Source organism: Dryas octopetala, chromosome 3 (assembly GCF_963921425.1).
Source record: "Dryas octopetala chromosome 3, drDryOcto1.1, whole genome shotgun sequence".
In the NCBI taxonomy this organism is placed as follows: Eukaryota; Viridiplantae; Streptophyta; class Magnoliopsida; order Rosales; family Rosaceae; genus Dryas; species Dryas octopetala.
The window spans coordinates 9,627,148-9,643,820 of NC_141368.1; the positions used below are offsets into that span (position 1 = coordinate 9,627,148).

The window sequence follows — 16,673 nt, forward strand, 5'->3', positions numbered from 1 at the left end:
ATATATAAGTCTTGCAGGGTCCAATTGCAAGAAAATAATTTGTAATAGTTGCTACTCTTTTGTTGATATTGGAAAGGGGTGTATTTTAATACAATGAAAGGTATATGTTGAAGTCCAGACCAACATTTAGTGTGATCTTCAGGTCTTGAATCTCTAATGGATGGTTATAAGCCCAAAATTTTCCCAACTGGATTAAAGAAGATGAAGGACACTGTCTTTTAACTAGCATGCTATTCAAAACTTCCACATGCACTCTGTGAACATCCATGATTGGGTAGATTAAATAAACATATACACACTGTTCAAGAAGAATGTGTATACTATTTCACAAACATGGTGCATGGATGTGTTAGTTCTAGGTATTTAATTAGAAATTGGCTTCTCCTTGCCAAAAACATTGTAATCTTTCAACCATTGTCACATTCAACAAGCTCTAGGAATTTTATTTTCTTAAGGTTTGGTTTTTTGGGTTGAAGATATCAAGTTTGAAGTTCAAAGACCTCATGCACCAAGGTAAAATGCATCTCATGCAATGCATTTCATGCATCATATTTTTGCATGTTTGATGAGTCCTTAAAATGCCTTCAGGTCTTGTTTTCATAATTTAAAATGGCATGTGCTGAGCCCATGAGGTTGTGTGTGTTGGATTTTGGGCCTGTCATGTGGTTAACAATCTCAGCCCATTACATGTGTTAAATGGTGCTAGTATTGGACTAGTCACATAGTATTATTTTTGTAAGCCCATTCTTGTTTTAATAAGTCATGTGCAGTGCACACGTTTTCAGTCATATGTTTTAATACATTCTCATGTGCACTATTCATCATCACTTACACATACTCACGCACACAACAGTTAACATTCCCTTGCTAAAATCTTCATGCCCAATCTCTTACTTCAACCACATCATCATTCTCATCCTAATTCTTTCATGGCATGATACTTGGATATTTCTTTTGCGAGCTTTGTCTCTTTGTCTTCTAGCTAAACCAAGTAAGAAACTTTCAAGTGTCCAAATTAGGTGAGAATGGATTTGATCAAAAGATGGGTACGATTCACTTTTCTCTTTCAACTCTTATTTCATTATGCATTTTTACGCCTTGGGCATTTGAAAGAGAGAGTGCTAGTTATACCAATAAGGAAAAATATTTTTCTTATGAAAAATTGATTTCTAAAATTTGGGTTTTGTTTTCTAAAATCTGAGTGTGCTTTGTGTGTTCTTCATCATCATCAAACACTCATATAGATTTTCGATTTTGGATTCTCTATCGACTTTTTTAAGTTTTGTAACTTGAGGAAGCTGATTTTTATAGAATCCATACTTGCATCTCATAGCATTTTCGTTGGATCCACTACGCTTGGTTGTTGTCGGTGCCGTGCATTGAAGAGCTTAAGGAGTGAGCTACCAATGACATGATTGACTAATTGTTTTGCTCAAGATGTTTGCACAAGGGTAAGAAGCTGCCTCTTAGAGTTATGACTTAAATGATTGAGCTTGTTTGTTTGATTTCTTGTATTGAAACATTTGATAGTGGATTGCCCAGTCAGCTGAAAAAGACCCTCAGTTTTTTAACCCTTTAGTGGTTTTTCTGGGTGAACAATTTTGTGTCTTCTACCTTACTTGTTTATCTTGTGTTGCTTATTATTAAAATGAAAACATAAACACAAAAACACATACTTCACATTTGAGTATGACAACTTAAACTCTTGAATGTTAAATGAAATTTACAAATCTATCTACACACCACTTTAGTTGTTGATAGCACTTGAATGCCTACTGTGATGAGTCCTTTAAGTGTTTAGGTTGTCACTTGGTTGTTGAATGCATTTGTAATAAGTTGTTTGTGTCATTGGTGTGTTTGTTTGTAGTGTCAATATGAGGTTTAGATTTATGTCTGGTTGATAAGTCACTGACTCAACATTTAAACGAAAATTGGGGTTTTGTTACTAAGTGTGGTTTTGACTCAATAAATTAGGGTGATGTGCCACCTAATACCAAATTTCAGGATGTTAGCAAAGGAAAGAAACTTCAATCCCCATTTTTTATTTATTCAAAAGCTTTACCATACCTATAGATAAAAGTCAATTGAAACCATGCATGGTAAATTGAAAATCATGAATGCTAAATTTCAAACTGAATTTATAGTATTGGAATTGTCATCTTTTTGCCTTTTTGTTCAAATTGGCCTAACCGCCTAAGTCTTAAGGGGAAGGACAAAGTTGAATTCTCATCATAGGTACATATCCTATGATGTGAATTCAACTTTGTCCTTGTGCATTCCTCATTAAGTGACATACATAAGATTTCAGCACAGGGATAAGGAGATGTAATATTCTCTTTGCATGTGAAAATCAAAAGACCAAAGTATACCCTAAACCCTTACATAGAAGAACCTTCTTTAGGCAGGGTGCTTCATTTTGGACAAGCTGCTTGGATATTGTATATAACAACTGATCACTGCTAATCAACCAAACAATGACCCATCTGTGTAATAATGCAAAATTATTTTGTATTGACAATCTGAAATTCCTACATTTTTAAGTATCATATCAAGCTTGACTTCTGGTGGTACAGTCACATATGAGGTAAGAACACTAAATAATATTCCATTTATCAGTCAGTTATGGGCGTGTCTAGTTTATGAGTAACTTGACTAGACAATTTGCCTCATAATATGGTCAAACTGTGCTTTCGTTGCATCATAATTTGCTTGCATTGCATCATATTTTGCTTCATATCATGAAGTCACCTCATTCAATCTCTCTTCCATTTGTGCATTCATCTCTTCTCACATTTTTGCTCTTTCATCCTCTCCATTTCCTCTTTCTGAGTTGCTCTTCCAGTAGCACCATAGCGTTGTAAGCGCTGAAGCTTTATTGAACCTAAAACTTATGAAAAAACTTCATCATCATTGACAGATGTAGACCCATTGTCTGAAAGTTTACTAGTAGCCTCTTCGTACCTAGCCTTGAAAATACAAAAGAGATAAAATTTAAAATTCACATACTAGAAGAATTTGAAGTTAAATAATGAATCTGTGTTATATACTTATATACCATCACATCCTCTGTAGTAGAGTCAACCCAAGACCCATCCTTTCTCTTTGGGTCATGATAAAGAATTCTCTACCAGATGGCTCCTTACCAGTAAGTGCAATCTATCATCACAGAACATTCAATTTGTCAGCTGTTATAGTATCAGAACATTCTATTTATTGCATAATATATTCTAATTTTATTAGTGTAGGTTGTTTAATTAGAAGTTTATGAAAAATTCATATTTGAAATAAAAAAAGAAAAGTCCAAACAAAGAATTATGAGCATTAAAAACACCAAAGATTTAGGAAGTAATAACAACAGTTACCAATAATAAATAGTCGAATAATAGTCTGACATAGGGTTGAGGGCATAAAAGAGATTTACAATATCTGAATTTTAAAAAACGCTGACTAGGAAATATATATATAGAAAGTAGGTGAGTTGGCAACTAGTCAAAGGGGTTAAGGCATGAAAAAAAATATATATGGGTTTTAATGGAAGAAATATAAATTTGTAGGGGATTTCCCTATTTGTCTATTGTATTAAATCACAGAGAGAGATGAGGAAAAGAAAAGAGAAATTGGGAATGCTTTTGGAGTTAGATTCATGCATTTGTATGCAATTATACCTTAAACTTATTAGAAGACCAATGATCTACAAGCCATTTCCATTGTTCTGCAGGAACTGAATTTGGACGGTTTTCAAGGCGCTCTTCATAAGTCTCTTTCACAGCAAAGTATTTGTTTTTCAATTTGTCTACATCTTAAAGGTTTAAATGTGTCTACAATACTTTATGCCTATTTGTCTCTAGATTTTAAATTAGTGTGTGTGCCTACTAGGAGACTGTGGACTGGAGCTGTAGACACCAAGTCCATCCACTTGTCCGGAATCAAGAAGGGGATGACTGTTTGATCCATGTGGAAATAGACGGCGTGCAATCAGAGCACTATAGAAAAACGAGGGAGACGCTACTGCTCTCTTCTCTCCCCAGTATTTTTTGGATATTGTTTCAAAGAAGGAAGAACGATACAATGACTTTCTGAAAAGGGAAGGGGTGCCACTTGAACAAGACTACCCATACAAGAGGAGAGAAGAGGCACCCTTTCCCTTTTCATTAGTTAGTCTTGCCACTCAGCATGCTAAGGTGGCACGCTAATCCCCACACAAGTTTTTCTCTTTCGTGAGGTATTCTTCTACTCAAGTTGTTTTTTCTTAGAATATGTGTATATTGATTTTTTGTGTATTCTACAAGTAAGATATACATAAGAAAATTCATTTAGTTTAATATTTTTTTTATGTGATTGTCGTATGTCACTTATCAACAATGACATAAAGGATTCAAACATTGAATGAAAAACTTATATAATCACTTGTAAAAATATCGAAATGTTAAATTTTGGAGTATAAATTATTTCGTGGATGATCTCACTCATTTAATATTCTACAAGTTGGGAATGCTTTTGGAGTTAGATTCATGCATTTGTATGCAATTATACCTTAAACTTATCAGAAGACCAATGATCTACAAGCCATTTTCATTGTTCTGCAGGAATTGAATTTGGACGGTTTTCAAGGCGCTCTTCATAAGTCTCTTTCACAACAAAGTATTTGTTTTTCAATTTGTCTACATCTTAAAAGTTTAAATGTGTCTGCAATACTTTATGCCTATTTGTCTCTAGATTTTAAATTAGTGTGTATGCCTACTAGGAGACTGTGGACTGGAGCTGGAGACACCAAGTCTATCCACTCATCCGGAATCAAGAAGGGGATGACTGTTTGATCCATGTGGAAATAGAAGGCGTGCAATTAGAGCACTATAGAAAAACGGGGAAGATGCTACTGCTCTTTTCTCTCCCCAGTATTTTTTGGATATTGTTTCAAAGAAGAAGAACGATATAATAACTTTCCTAAAAGGGAAGGGGTGCCACTTGAACAAGACTACCCATACAAGAGGAGAGAAGGCACCCTTTCCCTTTTCATTAGTTAGTCTTGCCACTCAGCATGCTAAGGTGGCACGCTGATCCCCACACAAGTTTTTCTCTTTCGTGAGGTATTCTTCTACTCAAGTTGTTTTTTTCTTAGAATATGTGTGTATTGATTTTTTGTGTGTTCTACAAGTAAGATATACATAAGAAAATTCATTTAGTTTAATATTTTGTTTTTATATGATTGTCGTATGTCACTTATCCACAATGACATAGAGGATCCGAACATTGAATGAAAAACTTATATAATCACTTGTAAAAATATCAAAATGTTAAATTTTGGAATATAAATTATTTTGTGGATGATCTCACTCATTTAGACTTAGTTATCAACAACACTACAAGTTTTTCTCTTTCGCGAGGTATTCTTCTACTCAAGTTGTTTTTTCTTAGAATATGTGTGTATTGATTTTTTGTGCATTTTACAAGTAAGATATACATAAGAATATTCATTTAGTTTAATATTTTGTTTTTATGTGATTGTCGTATGTCACTTATCAACAATGACATAGAGGATCTGAACATAGAATGAAAAACTTATATAATCACTTGTAAAAATATCGAAATGTTAAATTTTAGAATATAAATTATTTTGTGGGTGAGTAGTTTTAACTATAACAAAAATCTCAAAACTTTCAAAACAGAAATGTTGTGAGGTCTTAGAACTAAGAATAATAAAATCCTAAAGAACTCAAGCCTCATTAGAAAATTGGGTAAGTAGCTCTCTGTTTGATGTCCATTACTCCTTAGGTTGGAGTCTGCCTTCCTTGATTAATGGATTGTTGCGTTCCCTCTTGTTACATTGCAATAGCAGTACCTATACAAGATGAGAGAATGCACCCTTTCCCTTTTCATTAGTTAGTCTTGCCACTCAGCATGCTAAGGTGGCACGCTGATCCCCACACAAGTTTTTCTCTTTCGTGAGGTATTCTTCTACTCAAGTTGTTTTTTTCTTAGAATATCTGTGTATTGATTTTTTGTGTGTTCTACAAGTAAGATATACATAAGAAAATTCATTTAGTTTAATATTTTGTTTTTATGTGATTGTCGTATGTCACTTATCAACAATGACATAGAGGATCCGAACATTGAATAAAAAACTTATATAATCACTTGTAAAAATATCAAAATGTTAAATTTTGGAATATAAATTATTTTGTGGATGAGCTTACTCATTTAGACTTAGTTATCAACAACACTACAAGTTTTTCTCTTTCGCGAGGTATTCTTCTACTCAAGTTGTTTTTTCTTAGAATATGTGTGTATTGATTTTTTGTGTATTTTACAAGTAAGATATACATAAGAATATTCATTTCGTTTAATATTTTGTTTTTATGTGATTGTCGTATGTCACTTATCGACAATGACATTGAGGATCCGAACATTGAATGAAAAACTTATATAATCACTTGTAAAAATATCAAAATGTTAAATTTTGGAATATAAATTATTTTGTGGATGATTTCACTCATTTAGACTTTGTTATCAACAACACTACAAGTTTTTCTCTTTCGAGAGGTATTCTTCTACTCAAGTTGTTTTTTCTTAGAATATGTGTGTATTGATTTTTTGTGTATTTTACAAGTAAGATATACATAAGAATATTCATTTAGTTTAATATTTTGTTTTTATGTGATTGTCGTATGTCACTTATCAACAATGACATAAAGAATCTGAACATAAAATGAAAAACTTATATAATCACTTGTAAAATATCGAAATGTTAAATTTTAGAATATAAATTATTTTGTGGGTGAGTAGTTTTAACTATAACAAAGATCTCAAAAGTTTCAAAATAGAAATGTTGTGAGGTCTTAGAACAAGGAATAATAAAATCCTAAAGAACTCAAGCCTCATTAGAAAATTGGGTAAGTAGCTCTCTGTTTGATGTCCATTACTCCCTAGGTTGGTGTCTGCCTTCCTTGATTAGTGGATTGTTGCGTTCCCTCTTGATACATTGCAATAGCAGTATTTTGTCTTTCCAAGTCAATATTTTTGCGTGTTCCTCAGGTTACTAAGTATCCTGGCAAAACCATTTTCACCCTAGATTATCCCCCACGAGTTTTTGCATAACCAATAATTTTTAGTGAAACCTACCATTAGCATCGCGTGCTTGTCTTGTTGATAACCACACTGCAAGCAAGTGGCCCACTGGGAATTATTGGTTATGCAAAAACTCGTGGGGGAAAATCTGGGGTGAAAATGGTTTTTGCAGGATACTTGAGGAACACGCAGAAATATTGATGTAGATTTGTTGCTCGAGAAGAAAAAAGTTCCAAGAAAGACAAATGAATTTTCTACTGGAGATGCGATACTATGCACTTTGCACATGTTGCCCTTCCAATACTAAATGTGATATTATTATATTACCTTCGTAATTTTGTTTTTGAATAGAATAAGATAAACTTGTTAAGATTGAGGCTCGTTATCTCCCCTTTAAGAAATACTCGATCAATTTGATGTGCTTCTTTATTGTTGCAAAGAGACATGACTATGGTGATATTTCTTCCTCACATTTTTTTTTTTCTGTCCATCTATGATAGAGGCAACAAAATTTAAGTTGCTATCGCACTGGTAAGATTTTTTTTCTTAAAGCGAGAGGAGTTAACAAGATGAAGAAGTGGAGAAACAAGAAATTTTACTTCCTAAGTAAAGTGAGGGTTTTAAAAATGTCGTATTAAGAATCTAAGATGTCATGAATCTTAGAGAGACTTTTAAATTGCGAGGTACCATTACAAATTCAATACATACGAATGTTAATTCCATGAAATAACTCGTAGATTAAACCATTCATTTGTTTAACTACTCATACTATGGATGTGGGAGTCTCACATCAAACCCTGTTTTCTGAGAAATTATTGTGTGTGACCGTAACACCATGTGGTATGATAACGTGGTATGACCAATCTACTCAAATTATAACACGCGTGTATAATAATTAATTTCTAAAACCCTAAAATTTAGGAAAAATCCTAAAAATCTAAGAAAAACCCTTAAAATCGTCCTCGTGTTATAATTTGAGTGGATTGGTAACACCACGTCATTATGTCACTTGGTGTTACGATCACATACAATAATTTTTCGTCATCCTGTCATTGGAAAGTTACCATATATCAACAATATAGCATCATTTTCACACAATTTGACATTAACAATATCCTTATTTTAGGTTACATGAGTCGGTCAAAACACAAAACTCAAAACCCACGTACCCATACTACTTCATGATCATTAAAACCAACCAACCAAGCCAAGCAAACTAAAAGAGAGGATGATTTGTTTCATAGAATTCCAATAATATCTCCCACTCCTTAGTAGCCCATGCGTGAGGATGTCAGAAAATGAGAAAAATTATTATATGTGACAGTAATATCACGTGGCATGATGACATGCTGTTACCAATCCACTAATTTCTCCAGGATGAAATTAGAACTCACAACAACCTTGATGACGTGGTCAAATTTGTTTACTTCTTAACAAAAGGAGGAATCTCATTAAGAAAAATTAGACATACATCAACATCAAACAAATCTTAATCAATTGCAAGTTCTATGAAATTTTCAACTTAGTTTTTCATGGATCCAAAACATGATATACATGATCTAGTTATACCCATATCACCTTCATTGATTTCCTTGATTGGTTATCTACTCATTCTCTCTTGTGATTTTCTCCCTTAATTAATTCACATGCACATACCTTACTTGACTATTGCATTTTTGTGTGAATTACAACATACACCATGTGAAAAACAATTACCATGTGAAAGACAATTACCATGTTTATGGATAAAGATATTAAACTCTGATATTTTCAAAGTCAAAATTAACTTAAAAAACGACAATTTCTTAATTTACTTATTCGATATCATGAAAAATGAAATTTCTAAATTATGACTTAAATTTTCACATAAAGATGTATTATTTTCAAAACTTCATGATCTTTTATGAAAAAAGACTCACAAATGTCATCGTCCCACCACCACTTCTACTTCCATCTATATCATCGCTATACTACTGTCTCTACCTCATTTCTACTTGTGCATGTCACATTTAAATTTCATCATACTTATAAAAGGCTTGGGAAAAAAGCTTTAATAGACAATTTGGGAAGTCTAGATAAAATGTCTCAATCCAAATGCAAGAGGCTGAGGGCATAAGAAGAAATCAAGCTAAATCCAGAGAATTTATGTGGTATATTCGTTATATCTAATAGTAGAAAATTATATCTTAATACAAATTAGGTAATTAAACCACTGAACCTTACCAATGCTCAAGAGAAAATGTATGAGTATCACATGTGCCAAGCCTTTACTACGTAGTACGTACCCGTTTAGATATGTTGGTATTAAAAGAGGCTTAGATGGGGATGGAATGTTTGGTTTGATTGCTTCAAGGGTGACAATGGAGATTTGTTTTTATAGTAAGGCTTACATGCAGTTAAGCTTACTGGAGGATCTTTCTAGTATTGGAACCAACCAAGATCATCTAGCACAAATGCAAATAGGGAACTAAACAGTAAATACAAAAGTATGCATAAGCAGAAGATTAAGTGTGTTTAAATAACTAAATTATGATAGTTATAATAGAAAATTTAGTATGTTCACATAACAGAAGTCAATGCTCTATATTGACTTCTATAATATACATAACATATTACACAACACATTCCACATACATAGACACAAGTCAACAAAAGCAACAAGGTAGACAAGCACAAAATAATGTAACTAAGCATCGGACCATGTGATATCTAAGCCACCCCAATTGTCTTCAGGCACACCCAAGGCTTTCCAGACAGCCTTAGAGGCATCAACAATGTTGTTAGGACAAGGAGGTTGGTAGTCATGGTCTGCATCACATCCCTCAGTAGAGTCACACTCATCCACCACCATGGCCACCACACTGCGCCCATTAGCACTGATTGTGATGTTGTTATGGCACCGTCCTCCATTGTTGTACCATCCGGTGGATAGTGCCACAACTGGGGTGTTGTCATTGTGGTATTTGTTGTCACATTCTGATGGACCACCGCCATCGCCGCCTGCCTCAAAACTGTTGAGAGTGAGGTAGGCCTTGGTGCTCCTGGACAATGGCGGTGAGCATGTGTAGGTTGGGTACATTTTGCCAGCAACACAGCAGTCAGAGTCATTTTCCTTGTTACATTGTCCGGGAGGGGCCTTCCTTCCTCTGATCCTGCCGCTTGGACGACATTGCTGAGCTTCAGCAACCAAGCAAATTGTTAGAAGGAGAGTGACTAATACCACAATGGACCCTTTTGAGAAAAAGCTTTTCATTTTGTCTCTGTTTTTCTCTGTCTCTCTCTCTGGTACTCGTGCTCTTGTGTAAGATGTTTGATGCATAAAAAGCATTTGATGTGAGTGGTACATATAGCAATTTCCCGGTACCAAATACAAATCAAAATTCAACATTTCTTTTGCTACGCAATCATATATCACACTCCATCAACGTAACGGCTATACCCTATTGGCTTGAATCATTTGTAAGATAAATCCTTCTCAAATCATTTTTAGACTCAGTTCCAACTTCCCATCTTTCTTGAAATGACAAAATAGCAGTTTATTAACTTTATTTTGCCAAATTGGATCCTCTAACCATCTCTGTCAGAAGAACTGAAAATAATGGCCTAAATATAATACTGAAATTATGATATTAGTATATATATTGCAATCACCCTTGACATTCTAATAATCGAAATCAGTATTCTGTTGACAGTTTAATATCGTTTATTGGAATTTCAATGTGTTTGCTGACTTAGAAATTAGAATTGACAACTATACTTTTGGCCTATTCAAAATGATGAGGAACTTGTTGTTTATATGGGAAGGACTAAATGAGTACTTGTTTCTTATATTGGGAAAAATGTATCATATGGATGATTTTTGACCCTTAGATAAATCTATCACGTGGATGATTTTTGACCCTTAGATGTTGACGGATTCACTTTTTCCCTATTATATAAATTCTCCACCCTTAAATTTGACTGCATCACATACAATGTCTGCACTTGTAGATGTTCTCATTATATTGGTCATATATATGACATCGCATCAGCCTTCCCATGACCATCATTGTTATCTATTTGTCTTGCCACAGTGGACTATTTTGTAAATAAATTGTGAGTAAGACACAGCACAATAAGAAATATTTTTCTGAAAGAAATAGGGACAGAGCAGCATCAACTTCAGATGACACTAAAATGTTAACAATGCTTTAATATTTAGTAAAGTCGAGTAGTACGTGTTTGGTGTTTATGATTGAAAGAATATGAATCCAAAGGATCTATTAGCATCATTAGTTTTATACTGAATCAGTACAATCAACCTGCACGTACTATAATTAATTTTGCGTTATTCTTGTGCGTCGTTTACTCAGTGAAATAATATTTTGATCCAACATATATAGGTCCATATATATCTTTGACCAAAAAAAAAAAAAAAAGGTCCATATACAGTTTGTTAAGGTTGGTTAATGGATTTTATCTCAAAACGACTCGTTGCAAGTTAAAAAGACATCTCACTTAATATATCCAACATTGGATAGATATGCACTTATTCAATATGACACAGTTGTATTTGATCCACAATTTATTAAAACAACATATAATTTCTCATATATTTCATGAAGTTGAAATATATAGTACATGCAGACTCACTACAGGGCATGAGCCTCACAAATTAAACCAAATTTTTTTGTGTGTATTTGTCACACCGCCATATGGTGTTACTTCTTTACGTGGTATAGCATGAGTTGATCGATGACGTTCTTTACATAATGTTTGTATAGATTATTAACCTAACAAACACTATGCAACCTTCTTCACTCGAATTTATATTACAACATGTAAGAAAGGAAATGACTTAATCAAGCATCAGACCAGAATATATCCAATTCACCCCAATCACTTTCTTTAACTCCCAAGGCCTTCCAAACAGCTTTAGAGGCATCCACAATGTTGTTAGGACATGGAGGCTGGTAATCATGGTCAGCATCACATCCCATTGTGGAGTCACACTCATCAACAACCATTGCTTTCACACTCCTCCCATTCCCATGGATGATAATGTGGTCCAAACACCTCTTCCGGTTGCTGAACCACCCTGTTGACAATGCCACAACGGGGTGATTATCAGGGTGGTACTTTTCGTCACACTCAGATGGCGCGCCGCCATCTCCACCCTTCTCAAAGCTGTTGATGGTCAACGTTGCTTTGGTGCGCTTAGACACCCGCGGTGAGCACTCGTAAGTGGTGTAAAGCTTTCCCTTTTTGCAGCATTCAGAGTCATTCTCTGTGTTGCATTGTCCTGGAGGAGGCTTTTTTCCTTTTATCTTGCCACTGGGATTGCAGGTTTGAGCTTCAATGCTCAACAAATTTGTGACAAAAATTATGATGATGAATAAAAAGGCACCTGAATAAATCTGGTTCTTCATTTTCTTCCTTCTCTTGCTTTTGGTTTTGTGTTGGTTTGAAGATGTTGGATCCTAAGTTGAGCTATAAATAGAGATCATGAACTGCTTCCTTGGAACAGAACAGCTGTTTTTTCACAAATTATGACATGTTTGTAGTATTGTCTGGAGAGTTTTGTTTACTGTTCCTCAAATATACGGTTCCCTAATACAATTGATGAGGGTATATCAATTAAAAATACCATAAAATTACAATCTGATTCTAAAGACTTTGGATTATATCCCCATATACAAGCATCATTTTTGTATTTACTGTTTAATTTGTTCTGTATTGCAACTGTGCTAGACTGCTAGATGGCATTGGTTGATCCAAATACTAGGAGATTCATCAATAAAAAAAAAATACTAAAAGATCCATCAATAAACAAATTTAGTGAAAAGATTCTTTAGAATATTATGACGGTACTCTCTATGACTGACAGAGATGCAAAATGAGCCTAACTTGATATGCAATTCATCATGATACTTAATTGATAAATGTTTGGAATTTCAGTTTGTCAATACAAACAAATTTTCAATACTGCACTTAAAAAGACAGAGAGGTTAATATTATTTGGTACCTTGTAACATATCAATTGGTAGTTAATATATATGTTGTTGAAATTTGATCAACAAAGCTCTGATACCATGTCGGAATTTAGGACCTGCAATCAATCTCTAATCACAAGTTTATGAAAGAAAAGAATTTGCAGAAATGTGTTGAGCTTTGAGTATAGGAAGATGAGAGAGTTTGCAAGAGAAGGACTGCTTGTATTAAGGCCTCTCTATTTTCTATAGATCGATTGTTATGTAAAGCTTAGGACAGGTCCCTAAGTCTACAACATAAAAGACCTCAACTCATGGGGGTGATGATCCATTTGTCATCTACAGCTCATGGGGATGATATTTATATCAAGTTGCATAAAGAACTTGACAACATAAAATATCTTGAGGAGGTTATCTCAGCCAATTATATGAGCTTATTCTTACTTAGATGTCTTAACAACTAAAGAAACATAAAGTGCTTTAATACAAAATATCTAAGGTAATGACCTCAGTCATCAATTTTGAGCTTGAGTGTCAAATCATCCAACTTAGAAGTCTTAACTACTAAGAAATAGCATAAAGCAAACATATCTGATAAAAGCAAAAATTTCAGCAAAATTCTGTCCAGTAAAGCTCGAGCTTCGCACAGTAGAGAATTAAGAAGCTTGACCTTTGTTTAGCAGAAACTTCCAGGGAAGTTTTGATTTCAACTTCCAGGAATTTTACCTTCGTGTTAATATCAGTTTAGACATTAACTTCAACATATGTTAGCTTGACATACATTGTTGGCATATATTTTCTCTAACAATTTAATTTTTGGAATTAAGTTTTTATTTAACATGGTATCAAAGTTGGTCTCAAGAGGTACTGAGTTTGGAACTTTAAGTCCCCATTCTTCACTTCTTTGTTGGCTAAGTGCAAGGTGGTGCTGAATCCTTAAGTTTTTCTGTCTGTCTTGATCGCCACGTTCAAGGGATGGAGCTACAAGTGAAGGAGCATGTTATCTTGATTTATATTCTTGGCTCATTCCCTAACCATTTAGTTTTCATGGTTTCGTGGTTGTCTAACAATATGCAGTATGCAACCCACTTTGTCTAACAAGAAGCACCCTATATAAAGAAGTAATTTGTATGCAAGGGTTCAAAGTATACCATTAATTCCTTTTCACTATGCTGAAGTCTTAATTCAGTCTGTAAATGAGGGACCAAGATGACAACTCCTCTACTCTAATTCTACTAATCAGTACAAAAATTTAGGCTATTTATCACCAATATAGTTGTTAACCTTGGCCCCAATTATCAACGTTCCCCTTAATCTTTCAATTCGATCAATGTGGTCCCCTTTATCTTTGCACATCAATATGATCTGTACGAACAATCCTATTAGGGATTTCAACAAAACTGGTCACGTGCAATAAACTTTATAAAGGAAAATTCATCAAACCCATCCCTTGATCGAAGAAAAGTTGGTCTTGTGAGCTATACATGACCATTTTTCACGAGCAAACTCCTTTCGTTGAGGTATATCTCAACTTAAACATGATCAGGTATGGCTTGTAAGACCCACTTCGCATTGTAATTCGATAATCGAAGCCGTTTATTTTCTAAGTCTTTATACAAGGATCATCCTTGCAAAAAATTAGGTATCATGTTTAAAATAAGATATACATCACGGAATGAGCTTCTTTTTATGAAATTTGTAATGATTTGGATGTTAGATATTGATGGGCGAAGATAAAGGTTGAGAATCACATTGATTGATTTGAAAGATTGGGGGCCACATTGATGATCAGGGCAAAGGTTAGAGGCATTGGTGATAAAAAGCCTAAAATTTACAACGGCCAATAGATCCTTTCTGACCCACCAACATACAAAAGATAAACAACTAAGACTACATGAGCAATATTGTTCTTGTTTTATTTTCATCTGAAGGTGACATCTGCTCTGTTCCTATTTCTAATGTGTCTTCTTATCCTCTGCCTCTTACTTACAATTTAGACAGATGACTATGGCAACTTTGATTGCGATGCCATATGGCCAATATATGAAACAATTCATTACCCCTTTAAACCAAAAGTTCTCTCATTATGAAATAAAGCAAAGGAGTAGTTAATTCTATACACAATGAAATTCCAACAAAGAATTTTAACTTTCAATAGAATATGAACTGGCGGTGGTGTTTATTTAGAGAACTCAGTTTGACAAAATAAACTGCTAATTTGTCATTGCAAGAATGATAGGAACTGAGAAAGTTGCTTGCATGGTATGAAGATGTGTTAACATCAACTTTCATAATGGCCAAAAGGAGGAGGGGTTCCAGTTTTCATGATTTTGAGAGTTTCTTAGAACAACTAATGCAAATAAACTTTCCTGCAGTGACTAATGAGAAATAGGAACTATAGAGGATGTGCCCTGGGGGTTAGACGAAGTATACTTCTGCATGGATATGCTAATTTAGTAAGTGGGACAAGATGTTGATGTGGATGCTAATACAATAATATGACATAATGATTGTTAATTAAAACCATGTAAGGATTGCCATGACCGTTAAGTTGATGGAGTGTATAATATGTTGAATTCAAACATAGTGTTTGATTGTTATCTTCTGGCAAAACCAAGTTGGGAAACCAACTAATTAGCTTTCTTCAGTTGTCAGAATGTAATTTTGTCATTTTGTGACCATCAGTAGGAATGTAGGATAGTTTGGTTAGCAAACTGCTCTATATACACCACTCTCAAATGACTTTAAGCATCAAACATTCCACAAAAGAACACAAGTAGCAGAGAGTGAGAGAGAGAGAGAGAGAGAGAGAGAGAGAGAGAGAGAGAGAGATAAACAGAGAAAATGAATAGCTTTATCTCAAAAGGGTCCATTGTGGTACTAGTCACTCTCCTTCTAACAATTTGCTTGGTTACGGAAGCTCAGCAATGTTGTCCAAGCGGCAGGATCAGAGGAAGGAAGGCCCCTCCTGGACAATGTAACCAGGAATGACTCTGACTGCTGTGTTGCTGGCAAAATGTACCCAACCTACACATGCTCACCGCCATTGTCCGGGAGCACCAAGGCCTACCTCACTCTCAACAGTTTTGAGGCAGGCGGTGATGAGGAGGTCCATCAGAATGTGACAACAAATACCACAATGACAACACCCCAGTAGTGGCACCATCCACTGGATGGTACAACAATGGAGGAAGGTGCCATAACAACATCACCATCAGTGCTAATGGGCGCAGTGTGGTGGCCATGGTGGTGGATGAGTGTGACTCTACTGAGGGATGTGATGCAGACCATGACTACCAACCACATTGTTGATGCCTCTAAGGCTGTCTGGAAAGCCTTGGGTGTGCCTGAAGACAATTGGGGTGGCTTAGTTATTACATGGTCCGATGCTTAGTTACATTACATTAGTGTCTAGCTAGCTTGTCACTTTTGCTCTTTATGAAGATGCAGATGCAGTAGTATAATACGAGAATGTATAAGCCAAGTTCGGAACACCAAGCCGTTACACAAATCTCTTTGTTTCAAATAGGTTATCCCGGCCAATCAACAAAGATCTGAAGAATGACCACTTTTTCAGCCATGAAAGGAAATTCTATTAGAGCATATAACAGAGGCGTGAATGGGGGAATACAATACCAT

At 34.8% G+C, this 16,673-nt stretch overlaps 2 protein-coding genes and 1 pseudogene across 4 annotated transcripts; 1 reads left to right on the forward strand and 2 right to left on the reverse strand.

Moving 5' to 3' along the window:
• Positions 1-9,751: 9,751 nt before the first annotated feature.
• On the reverse strand, positions 9,752-10,318 carry LOC147290631 (putative ripening-related protein 1). 2 transcript variants are annotated; one of them, XM_086238539.1, is made up of 2 exons: positions 10,205-10,318; positions 9,752-10,123 (listed from the first exon to the last, which is right to left on the reverse strand). In XM_086238539.1, the coding sequence occupies exons 1-2, from the start codon at positions 10,316-10,318 to the stop codon at positions 9,752-9,754; spliced, it is 486 nt and encodes a 161-aa protein (XP_086094665.1). The 2 variants fall into 2 exon arrangements, with proteins under 2 accessions (XP_086094665.1, XP_086094663.1); XM_086238537.1 differs by having other exon boundaries at positions 9,752-10,318.
• Positions 10,319-11,906: 1,588 nt separating this feature from the next.
• Positions 11,907-12,473, reverse strand: LOC147290632 (kiwellin-1-like). 2 transcript variants are annotated; one of them, XM_086238536.1, is made up of 2 exons: positions 12,350-12,473; positions 11,907-12,268 (listed from the first exon to the last, which is right to left on the reverse strand). In XM_086238536.1, the coding sequence occupies exons 1-2, from the start codon at positions 12,471-12,473 to the stop codon at positions 11,907-11,909; spliced, it is 486 nt and encodes a 161-aa protein (XP_086094662.1). The 2 variants fall into 2 exon arrangements, with proteins under 2 accessions (XP_086094662.1, XP_086094661.1); XM_086238535.1 differs by having other exon boundaries at positions 11,907-12,473.
• A 3,405-nt stretch (positions 12,474-15,878) lies between these two features.
• Positions 15,879-16,428, forward strand: LOC147290633 (putative ripening-related protein 2; annotated as a pseudogene).
• The last annotated feature ends 245 nt before the right edge of the window (positions 16,429-16,673 follow it).

What these genes read in the sequence shown, in the direction of transcription:
- LOC147290632 (XM_086238535.1), bottom strand. Translation starts at nt 12,473, where the DNA reads ATGAAGAACCAGATTTATTCAGGTGCCTTTTTATTCATCATCATAATT.
- LOC147290631 (XM_086238537.1), bottom strand. Translation starts at nt 10,318, where the DNA reads ATGAAAAGCTTTTTCTCAAAAGGGTCCATTGTGGTATTAGTCACTCTC.